Source organism: Salvelinus alpinus, chromosome 32 (genome assembly GCF_045679555.1).
Source record: "Salvelinus alpinus chromosome 32, SLU_Salpinus.1, whole genome shotgun sequence".
NCBI classification, from domain to species: Eukaryota; Metazoa; Chordata; class Actinopteri; order Salmoniformes; family Salmonidae; genus Salvelinus; species Salvelinus alpinus.
Window position 1 is genome coordinate 29605108 of NC_092117.1, and position 11103 is coordinate 29616210.

General features: G+C 44.4%; 1 protein-coding gene across 1 annotated transcript in view; it reads left to right on the forward strand.

The window, feature by feature from the left end:
* LOC139562478 (transmembrane protein 150A-like) overlaps window positions 1-8870 on the forward strand; it is a 50791-nt gene extending 41921 nt beyond the window's left edge. Inside the window, exons 6-8 of the mRNA XM_071380205.1 lie at window positions 45-172; window positions 6412-6589; window positions 6991-8870. Of these exons, the coding sequence (XP_071236306.1) occupies window positions 45-172; window positions 6412-6589; window positions 6991-7235 (551 nt within the window). The 3' untranslated portion in view covers window positions 7236-8870. The remainder of the gene's footprint in view (window positions 1-44; window positions 173-6411; window positions 6590-6990) is intronic.
* Window positions 8871-11103: the final 2233 nt, after the last annotated feature.

An 11103-nucleotide genomic window follows, 5' to 3' on the forward strand; every position in this document is an offset into this window, starting at 1 on the left:
TGGAAACCATTGAAAAAACTCTCTCTCTCGCTCTCTCTCTACAGTGATGGTGATAGTATTCCTACGTTATGCCCATGTGATAGAGAAGTATCAGAACTGTGTGTTGAACACAGCGGGCCTAACCACCGGCTGGATCTGTGCTGCAGGACTCATCATGATTGGCAACTTCCAGGTACGTGCGTTCAGCAACACAACAACTGTTTCACACTCTTCATCTGTCCCTACCTCTCCTCTGCTGCCCCAACCCTTTTCTATTCTCTCCACCTCTCCTCCCTCTCCACCTCTCCTCTCCTTCCTCTGCTGGTGCCTCTGCATTCCAGACTTGCTTCATGTTGTAGTTATGGACCACTCACATATGGGAACACACAGACACTGATACACACACACTATTAGGGTAGTTAGTGAGGCGTCCCACCTTAATTCCTGCCCTGTGGTTGTTTAGTTGTTCAGGACATAGTTTCTGCAAGTTTAAATATTTGGAACTTTGGCACAGTGCGAGCGACTTGGCATCAATTTGGGGTACTATACGAGGGTTGCCGTAGAGACTAGTGGAGGAAGGGGGGTGGGTTCCTTAACATTCAGTACAGTAGGCCCCTTTGCCTGTAATCAGTTATGTCTGAATGACTTCCTCCCTCTTTCCCTCTCTCCATTTATCCTAATATCTCTCTGTCTATCCCTACTCTCTACTAGGCTTGTAAAATTCAGCAAACATTCATAAAATTCCCAGGTATTTCAGAGAACGGTGATTCGTAGACCGAGGATTTACCTACTCGCTTTTTCCCTCCTGACTTCAGGAATCCTCCACCAGGATTAAAAACAATATAATAAAGTTTCAAATCTACTGCTTACTCTCTGGGCGTTCAGGGCTCTGGGCGGTGTGTTTGTGGAAGGAAGTGGTGTGTGTGTGTGTGTGTGTACAGGATGTTTCTACCCTGAATGCCAGACATGGACTCTTCATAACAAAACTGGAGAGGAGACGTGTAAAGCTGACACCTTCACTACTCCCTTGATTCTCCTTAAGGCGTCTGCATACTAGATTCGGTTTGCTCCTTGCAGAACTCTACTAGGCGACGTGAACGTCTGTTACTCGCATACTCCCTTAAAAGACCTTCGCTTGAAAAACGAGAAAAAAGCGGCAATAGTACTGTTTGTCCCACTTGAGACACCGTAGCCAGTATATACGTCCTCAAAATAGTCCGAATTAATCTAAGGTAACTCAAGAAATCTGTAATTCATTTAATGTTTTTTGCAGAGGTCTTCCCTCTACCAACTCTGGTGACTCATTAAAAATAGAGGACGTTGTTACTTCCATGGGTATTTACTGTACGTCTCTGAGCTTTCTGTCCTTCCTTGAAATGAACACCCACTAAATACACTAAGAGGGATATTACAGATGGTGCTGAATTTTTTTAGATAATTAATAATAACCTTATTTGTATAGTGCTTTTCAATACAAGTAACAGTGTTTCACACAATAAAATAATTAAATAAAAGCACTTACAAAGGAACGACAGGAGGAATACATTTTTTATTTAACCTTTATTTAACTAGGCAAGTCAGTTAACAACAAATTCTTATTTACAATGGCGGCCTACCCCGGCCAAACCCAGACGATGCTGGGCCAATTGTGCGCCGCCCTATGGGACTTCCAATCACGGCCGGATGTGATACAGCCTGGATTCGAACCAGGAACTGTAGTGACGCCTCTTGCACTGAGATGCAGTGCCTTAGACCTCTGTGCCACTCGGGGCCCGGGAGGAAGGAGAATTAATGAGAAGCATCCCAAATGTTAAACAAACTGAAGCAGTCATCTTATCAAAGAAAAACCTTCAAATCCCTAACTAACAATTAGTCATCATGCCATGTCTTGATATGACTCAGGGTGTTAATGTGAGAGCTTCCTGACAGGGGAGGTTGTTAGACATGGTTGTGTGAAGATGAATGTGAAACTCCATGTTTAGTGACTAATATCTCAGGAAAGCACTGAGGATTTTAAGCCTGACAATTTAGAGCCCCAGGGCAGGATAACCCATGCTCAAGGAAAGATTTTTCACCTAGTCTGCTTGGGATTTGAACCAATTACCTTACGTTACTGGCCCAACGCACTTAAGTGAGGCTACCTTCTGGACAACATATTTTCTTTTCTCAGGGAATGGATTCTTCTGATGGTGTTTTAGTTGAATGGTTTTCTTAGCAGCTGCAGAAACCAGAATGCATTTTTAGTCATCATTGAACAGACAAAATAACTGATGATGCCATGTATAAAGAATCTTGTCAGATAAGTGTTTATTGATAAAATGTTGCAAGAAGAGGGGCAAGGTGCATGAACCAGTAAGATGGATGTTAAACTCTTCAGTATTAGGTCCCCTAACATCACCCTTATACTCTGCTGAAGTTTTGGTAGGGCCTCTCACTCAGCCTCGCACCTCTAACCCCACCAGAGGAGGCTGGTGTGAGGAGCTATAGGAGTACAGGCTCATTGTAGTAGTTGGTCCGGTATGAAACACATCTAACATATGGAAACCACATGTTTGACTCCGTTCCATTTCTTCCATTCCAGTCATTACGTTAGGCCGTCCTCCTATAGCTTCTCCCACCAGCCTCATCTGAACCACACCTCTTAGAGGCCAGTATAACAGTTTAACACAGTCCCTTGGTTACAGAGTAAGCCTGTCCGGTGGCTCATACACCGTGCCAATTGTGGGTAAGTGTGGGCTATGACAGAGATGAGTTAAAGGCGTCAGCATGCTTCAGTTCGGCTGGCGCCTGCGGCTAGGCAAACCAAACGAGTGTGCTCGCATACTCCCTTAGAAGATCTTTGCTTGAAAAACAAGAAAATAGCGTCAATAGTACTGTTTGTCCATTTTGAGACGCCGTAGCCAGTTTGCACTAACTCAAAATAGTCCGAATTAATCTAAGATTTCTTGTTGTCATTCATTTTTACGTTTTTTGTAGAGGAGATCTTAGTCGCGCAATTTTAAATCTAAGATGTTTGGTGCAGTTTTTCTAAATAAAACAATGTGCATGAAAACGAGTTGTGTTTGTTGTCATTCAACAAGAGACACTTCATTGAAGAATCCCTACTGTTGACCAATCACCAAAGAAAGGGCATAGACTTCGGAGACTGAAGTTCGGCTTGCTTCAGGAAGAGTTTTTGTGTGCGCAAACTGCCGAAAAAACCTTTGCAGAAGACCGAAACGATAATATAACTGCTTCAGATGGGAAGCATGCGGACACCTTTAGCCTCTGTGTGTGTGTGTGTCAAAGCGAAAGTAAGAGCAAAGATTTTTATCACTAAAGCAAGAAACACCACAGCCTGTCGTTTCCTATGGGAACATATGTCATAGTGGGCAGAGCCAAGCAAGGAGGTGGGCAGAGCCAAGCAAGGAGGTGGGCAGAGCCAAGCAAGGAGGTGGGCAGAGCCAAGCAAGGAGGTGGGCAGAGCCAAGCAAGGAGGTGGGCAGAGCCAAGCAAGGAGGTGGGCAGAGCCAAGCAAGGAGGTGGGCAGAGCCAAGCAAGGAGGTGGGCAGAGCCAAGCAAGGAGGTGGGCAGAGCCAAGCAAGGAGGTGGGCAGAGCCAAGCAAGGAGGTGGGCAGAGCCAAGCAAGGAGGTGGGCAGAGCCAAGCAAGGAGGTGGGCAGAGCCAAGCAAGGAGGTGGGCAGAGCCAAGCAAGGAGGTGGGCAGAGCCAAGCAAGGAGGTGGGCAGAGCCAAGCATGAGCTAGCAAGATCCTATTGGCCTGTTCTAACGTACATCTGTATATTTCCGTTAGGGAACGCCTATTCTGTGACATGGCCGTGTGCAATAAATCAATTTGACTTTGCACTCCTTCTAAACAACGCAATTAAAAAATATATATAACATTTGTCTACTCTGTACATAACAGATTATAGTTTTGGGAACAGAAAACGCTATTGAGATCAAATGTTTCATCGATAAGAAGATTTGCAGAATGTCGACCAAAATCCATCTAGTTCCATCTTCTCCCACTGCCTGCCAGTGGGCTTCCTCTCACTACCATATTTGGTAGTGAGTGACAACGCCAAGCGCATGCTTCATATTTATACATCCAGTGAAATATCTGTCTCATTGTTCGATCTGTGGTAAGAGCAGGGAGTAGCATCAGTGACTCACTTCCCTCCCTTTCTCCCTCTAACCCTCCTATCCTCTGGGGTCTGTCTGCCAGCAGAGCGTTGTGAAAAACTGAGGGGAAATTTTACGGGGGGGTGGGTTTAAGTGAGTCATCACGGCACGCATGTGTGTTTGTTACAGCCAGGAGCAGACTGTGTGTCACAGACCCCATCTGTACCCAATCAGAGCCAGTCTCTGGAACTTTCTGTACTCAATCACCAATCAGAGCCAGTCTCTGGAACTTTCTGTACTCAATCACCAATCAGAGCCAGTCTCTGGAACTTTCTGTACTCAATCACCAATCAGAGCCAGTCCCCACCGCAGTAGTGTTGGATGACATTTAATTCTATTAAACTTAATTAATTCAAAAAATTTGCTGCACAAAGCAATGCAAATATATATATATATCTATATTATACATGTATAGCTACATAAATACATAGACATAGCATATTTAACACTCACATTAGTAGACCAATTTGAAGCAGTGAAAATACAATAGGCAGTGTTTGCAGATGGAACAGTAGCACAAACAGTACTAAGATGAAAGCCTCACAGAGAGCATCAGAAGCAACACAATCACTAAAAGTACTAGGCTATAATAACACTTTTAGGACATCATGTTGTGTTATGCAGGGCAGGACTCTTTGACTCGGATCCTTTTAGACAGGAGAGGACCTGAAATAGATGGCCCCAGAGACACACACACACACACACACACACACACACACACCAGGGGTGGATGTGAATAGTACACTTCTTTGGGTGTTCTCTCTGTGGGCGCTGGCCGGGAGAGAGACCACAGGAAAGGAGGGGATGAGGCAGGCGGGCGGAGGGAGGTGGGAAAGGCATGACTGGTAGTCAGTCTGCTTCTCTCTCCTAGAGACAACTGAAGGTTCTCTGGGCCACAGACATCTCTCTTTACACCTATTTCACCATTCCAGTTATCCCTGTTCTGAATGATCCTTCCTACCTGATCCTTTCTAAGCCTATTATTTGCTCTCTCACTATTAAAACCCCCTCTTTTTTTATACGTTCTGCATCATCCTGGCACTTAACCCTAATTGCTCCTGTAAGTCACTCTGGATAAGAGCGTCTGCTAAATGACTATAATGTCAGTGTGTTACACAGCCTCTTCACCCTGCCTCCAACAGGTAGATTGATGACGTCCTAGCATTTACTGCCTGCCAAAGTCAACTGCAGACTTTGGCTGGGCGGGCAGCATTAGAACATATGGCTAGCTGAAGGGGTTTACATTGGAAAGACTTGCAGAAAGGCTGTACTTTCCTTTCCTCAACTCGTGTCTGTGTGCGCTGTAGTGTGTGACAGCTAAATAGGAAAGTGTTGGACCAGAAGCAATAGGATTTACCTAACGGACACTGCTAACGAGGAGAGGGATGAGAGGAGGGAGAGGTGTTACTGCACTGCAAGCTGTCTTTATCTGTATGTCAACAGTAATTATATACTGTAGCTGTCATCTCTGGCTGTTTTGTCTTTGATTTTATAGGAAGAGCCATAGAGAGAAATGTAATTAATTTGGTCTTTAAGGAAGAGCCTAGAAAACCTACTGTCATTTCATACTGAGTTAGTGAGGGCAACGGAAAGCTGTTACTGTAACCGAAGCCTTTGGTCTGATAAATTAGACCTTTGTCTTAGTTAATAATAGCTAGCCTAACTTGTCATTTTCATATGGATTGTAGTATTTCTGGGGGAACTACCAATTGCTAAAGGTGACTTGACACAAACAAACATTTATTCTGTCGGTCCCCTTGGTCTGGTCAGTACCCTGCATTGTTTAAAGCTGCTTTGAGTGTGTGTTCTGTTATCAGGTTCCATCGGTCTGTCTGGTGCCACTGAGGCCTCGCTCGCTCGCTCCCCCCCTCTCTCGCTCGCTCCCCCCCTCTCTCGCCCCCACCCTCTCTCGCTCCCACTCCCTCTATCCCTGTCTCTACAGTATCTTTTTCTGTCTAAAGAAAGAATAAAAGTAACAGGTGACTCCATTGACAACACAGCAGGGTCACTGAGTTACCTGACTCAGTAGTTTCAATGACTGACTGCTGCTGCCCTCTTCAGGCCAAATTGAGCCACAGCAGCACTAGAGGCTGGAACAGAGGGGGCTTTTGTCTAGCATCATATGCCATCATGTGTTTCAATGTGACGTCTTCAGTGTATTTAGTATGTGCCTTGTTCAATGCCCATTGAGACAATGAAAATCAAGCCTATGCTAATAAATGCATCTCTCTCATTCTACCTTCCCTCTCGCTCGCTCCCTCCCTCCCAGGTGGACAATGCTAAGATCCTCCACTATGTGGGTGCAGGGGTAGCGTTCCCCACCAGTATGCTGTTTGTGTGTCTTCAGTCGGCTCTAACCTACAGGCTGGCCAAGACTCAGGGAGAATACAGCCTGGCTCACCTACGACTGGGCATGACACTACTGGCCTTCATCACCCTGGTGCTTAGTATCCTTTACTGCAAAAGACTCAATAAGATCTGTGTTATCTTCACAACCAAGGCCCTGCCCTGTCCGGGGGGTGGGGGGGGGGGGGGGCGGGTGGAGGAGCTGGAGGGTGGGGAGGGGGGTGGAGGAGCTGGAGAGTGTGGGGGGAGAGAGGGTATGAAATAGGGAGTTGAAGGTGGATAGGAATGTTGCTGCTGTAGTCCAATATAGGATACATCCACTCTCTACAGCTCTCCACTAGTGCATAGGGCCCGGGCTAGGGTTTGTTTTGGGACTTGGACATCCTCTTCTCATGTCAGTCAGTCTGTCTGTTAGTTGTGCTCCTTGACCTCCCTGCCTCTAGGTGGGTTAGTCACTGTCTGTAACTCTGTTAGAGCTGCTCCTTGACCTTCTTGCCTCTAGCTGGCGTGTTCTTTATCCAGGAGAGCTTCGTCCTGCAGCACGCGTCGGCCATCTTTGAGTGGGTATTCTGCATCATCATCATGCTCTTCTACGGAACCTTTGCCTTCGAGTTCACCGGCGTCACAGGAGATACTGTGATGGTGCTAGCCAGAGGGGGAGCCCTGGGGCCCAACAGGAGAGGCCACAAAGTGGAGTCCCTAGGAGGTCCCATTCCACACCCCCCTGAGTCCATGTCAATGCTGTAGTCCCTGGGAGAGAAGCCAGAGAGCTTGCCTGTACCATTATCAATCTGGGGGAGGTGGAGGGACTTCTGAGTATCCATTGCCAAAACACCACCATTGCATGGTGTGAAGTCGACTATGCCAATGCCACGTAATCCCGGGGGAGTGGAGTAGACACTATGGGGCAGATGGGAGTTGGTACTGTTCCCCTGTCCCAGCCTCAAAAGACAATGCTTGTGTTTGCACGTCACTAAAGGAACCAAATCCTCTTTTCCATTTCTTTCATTCCCCCTTTTTCCAGCCAAAGGAGGAGTGGTGCTTTACAGGAAGTTTTCCCTGCTGCTGTCTGACGTCACTGTCGTCTGGACGCAGGTTAAGAGAGGAGGGCAGGCCACCAGACGGCCAGAGAGAGAGAGCGAGAGGCTATATCATGAGAAAGAGAGGCTGAAGGAAAACTAGAGGAATGCATTAGAGAAAAGAGATACTGGCTGTGTGGGAGAGCTAGGCCTGTGTAATGTTAGATTTGCACATGAAATCTCTTTATTTTCAGAGACCGTTTAGTGAGCAGACAGCAGACCCCCAGTTCTAGAGTCCAAACAACAAGGCAAAAAGCTGCCGTCATTTGTTCTTTAAAACGCACAATAACAATACCATGACACCCGGGTCTCACATAGCTCCCAATATGCCAAATGGAATATTTAAAATGGTTAAGTTGACTCTCCTCACATGTAGTGAAAGACTAGCTAAAACGAATGTGTTCATGACATGGATGCTTTTCTGATTAACAGTATCTTGGTCATTGAAACCCGGGTTTAAACCTGGGAATATCTGGCTGCCAGAATTACCTTATTTTTCTACTGAAGCTATGTAAACATGCCTTATAAAGCTGGACATTGTAATGCAGACTACAAATATCTGTTTTTTTCCCTCATGGTTATTAGATAAACTTGAGTATATGGGAAGCCAAACCTCCAATAGTATTTTATATGTAATGTCCAAAACATTTGTATTTTATAAATGTTGACTGTAAAGTTCAACCTAAACTTATGGATGTTGGGAGGGGAGAAGAGGACTGGAAGAATCCAACTGTAAACCAGCTAATACAAGCCAGAGCTGTGCCTGGGCTGATCGAATTAAATCACAGAAAATCTGAAAAAGTCTGAAAAATAGAGAATCTATTTATAGTCAAAGAAACAATGAGTGGACACGCCTTCTCTATTTCAGAGCTCCCTTTTTTCTATTTGTCAGCCTGCGTGTCAATCTGTTTCTGCTTCAGACAGCTTGTTACCGTCCCAGACGGCGTGTTACCGTCTCAGTCAACTTGTCAGTTGTTTTGCAAGGGTACAATGTATTGTTGAACGCTGAAACTACAGAACAGTCCTACACCCGGGTTATCTTCTTGGCTTTGGCTTTCTGTTCCTTTAGCTTATCCTGGCATAGGGACAAAAGGGAACGGGATGGAGCTTCTACTTGCTGCTGTTCTTCCATAGAATGTAGAAAACCATCCGTATCCATTCTCCTGCCTGGAACTACACTGTGCCAAACTATCCTCCTGCATTTCAGAGCTTGTGCTAAGAGATCTTATTATGCAAATCTGTCTCCACTGTTTCAAAGCTGCCACATTAGCTATGATAATGAATAATAAATTGGTGGTGCTTATATTTGTCCTATTTCATACATGTACAAGTATGTGTTAATACGCATGTGATTTATTATTATAAAAATATTTTTTTTGTGCATATCCCAACTCTGGCTGAGACACCCGTGGAGAGTGGGGTCACAGCCAACATCAACGGCGACCCTGGAGCAATTAGGGTTAAGTGCCTTGCTCAATGGCAGATCAAAATCTTTTTCACCATGTTGGCTCGGGATTTGAACTAGCAACCTTTCGGTTACTGGCCCAATGCTCTAAGCGCAGGCTACCTGCCACCCTAGCGGCGGTGGATTGCAGAACGATATGTAGAACCTATAGTTTTACATTCATCACAACAGCTTGAAAGTGATTCTGAGACAGTTTGTCACTTACTGATGAAGTTAATCTAATAGTAAACATTAGTAGACTGGTGTTTGTGGAGGGAGAAAGTGGTCCGTCCATTAGCGCCTTTTAGTGTAGACACAGATTACTGCACAGAGCTCTTTTACATTTACGTCATTTAGAAGACGCTCTTATCCAGAGCGGCTTACAGTAGTGTGTGCATACATTTTCATTCGTACTGGTACCCCGTGGGAATCGAACCAACAACCCTGGCGTTGCAAGTACCATGCTCTACCAACTGAGCCACACGGGACCACCATGCTCTTCTATTGCTATCAACTGGTTCAAAGTGGCCTTATCAACTGTTGGATGAGTATAAGGCCTGTGTATTCTGACTGAATGCTATGCCAACCAATCCCCAACATGAAGTTCATCATCTATCTGTATGGGGGATATTAGTGCCAGAAAATGAATTGAATTCTGATTTTAATTGTTTTCAAGTGGCCTTTAAATGCTATTTTCTTGAAACTGTCTTAATAAATCTCACTTACCAAGTATTGACTTACTCTGCCAAAGGTTATCAAATCATATGAGAGAGCTTCAAGAAGTAGGATGATGTTTTCACCTAGATACTTATCCAGGGTCAGTTTAGCATATTTCCTCTTTAATGGTTAGGATTGGGCCAGGGTTAATGTCTACGCTGAGCATCGTGGTCATTAGTTACCAAACGGAAATAAACTGGCTGAAACAGGGAGGGACTAACTGGACTACCTGTCCAATGAAAAATTCAAATTTTCACAGTCAATTTTGGAACATTATAAAACATTTTCTGTTACATGTCTTAATGAATATGACCCTTGTCAATGTTCTGTTTCTCTGTTTACTGATCAAACTTTTGCCTCTCAGGAATCTGTTACATCACCAGCTGGCTGCAATCAGTGATTCTAAACAAAACTTCACTTTTTAAAGTATATTGTGATTTAGGGAACTTGTTTTGACCAGTGGGTTGATTTTACTTTTCAATATTGTAGTGCCATTGGCTCTGCCCATATCTGACCTGTTGGTCACGCCATGGTTCCATTGGTTCTATGTTCTATACAGAACCATATATTTACATATGGAGCTGGTTCTATGCTTTATTAAAGAAGGTCAACACTATACTGTAGAAATAGCAGTGGTGTTTATAAGTGCTTCATTCAGACATCATCAATACGGTTGATGGATAATCGCTAAAGTTTGGTTGCGTTTTATTTTTACATCCAAAGGTCTCTCTAAGGCTCTAAGTTGGTACACGTGTACTCACACAGAGTAGAGAACATTCCTCTATCTAGCTGTTGTCCTCATTGGTATGTTCATTAAGGTCTTACCTACCTACAGATATCCAAATTAAAATAGTGCCATCGTCTACTGAAATGTAGAGAACATGTATGTGCCTTTTTATTTTGACGAAACCAAAGAAAGATGTTCCAGGTTAAGTGTTTGTTATAATGAGAGAAAGAAAATGTATAATTGCCTTAAATTGTTCTACAATAAAACTGTAAAATAACTTAACCTGTATTTCATCATTCAGTGTTCTTGTCCCCCCCCCATCTCTTACACATTTCCTCCTCTGGGGATCAATAAAGTAATATCTTATTAACATCTTTAGTTTATTTTACTCACCCTCTCATCCCCTTTCTATGAACAATTCATTGCTAGGGAAAGGAGTAAATCTAGTCAGGTATACAACTGAATGCCTTCAACTGAAATGTGTCTTTGGCATTTAACCTAACCGCTCTGAATCAGAGAGGTGCGGGGGGCTGCCATAATTAACATCCACATCTTCGGCGCCCGGGGAACAGTGGGTTAACTGCCTTGCTCGGGCAGAACAATAGATTTTTACCTTGTCAGCTCGCCTACCTAATTATGTCAATGGAA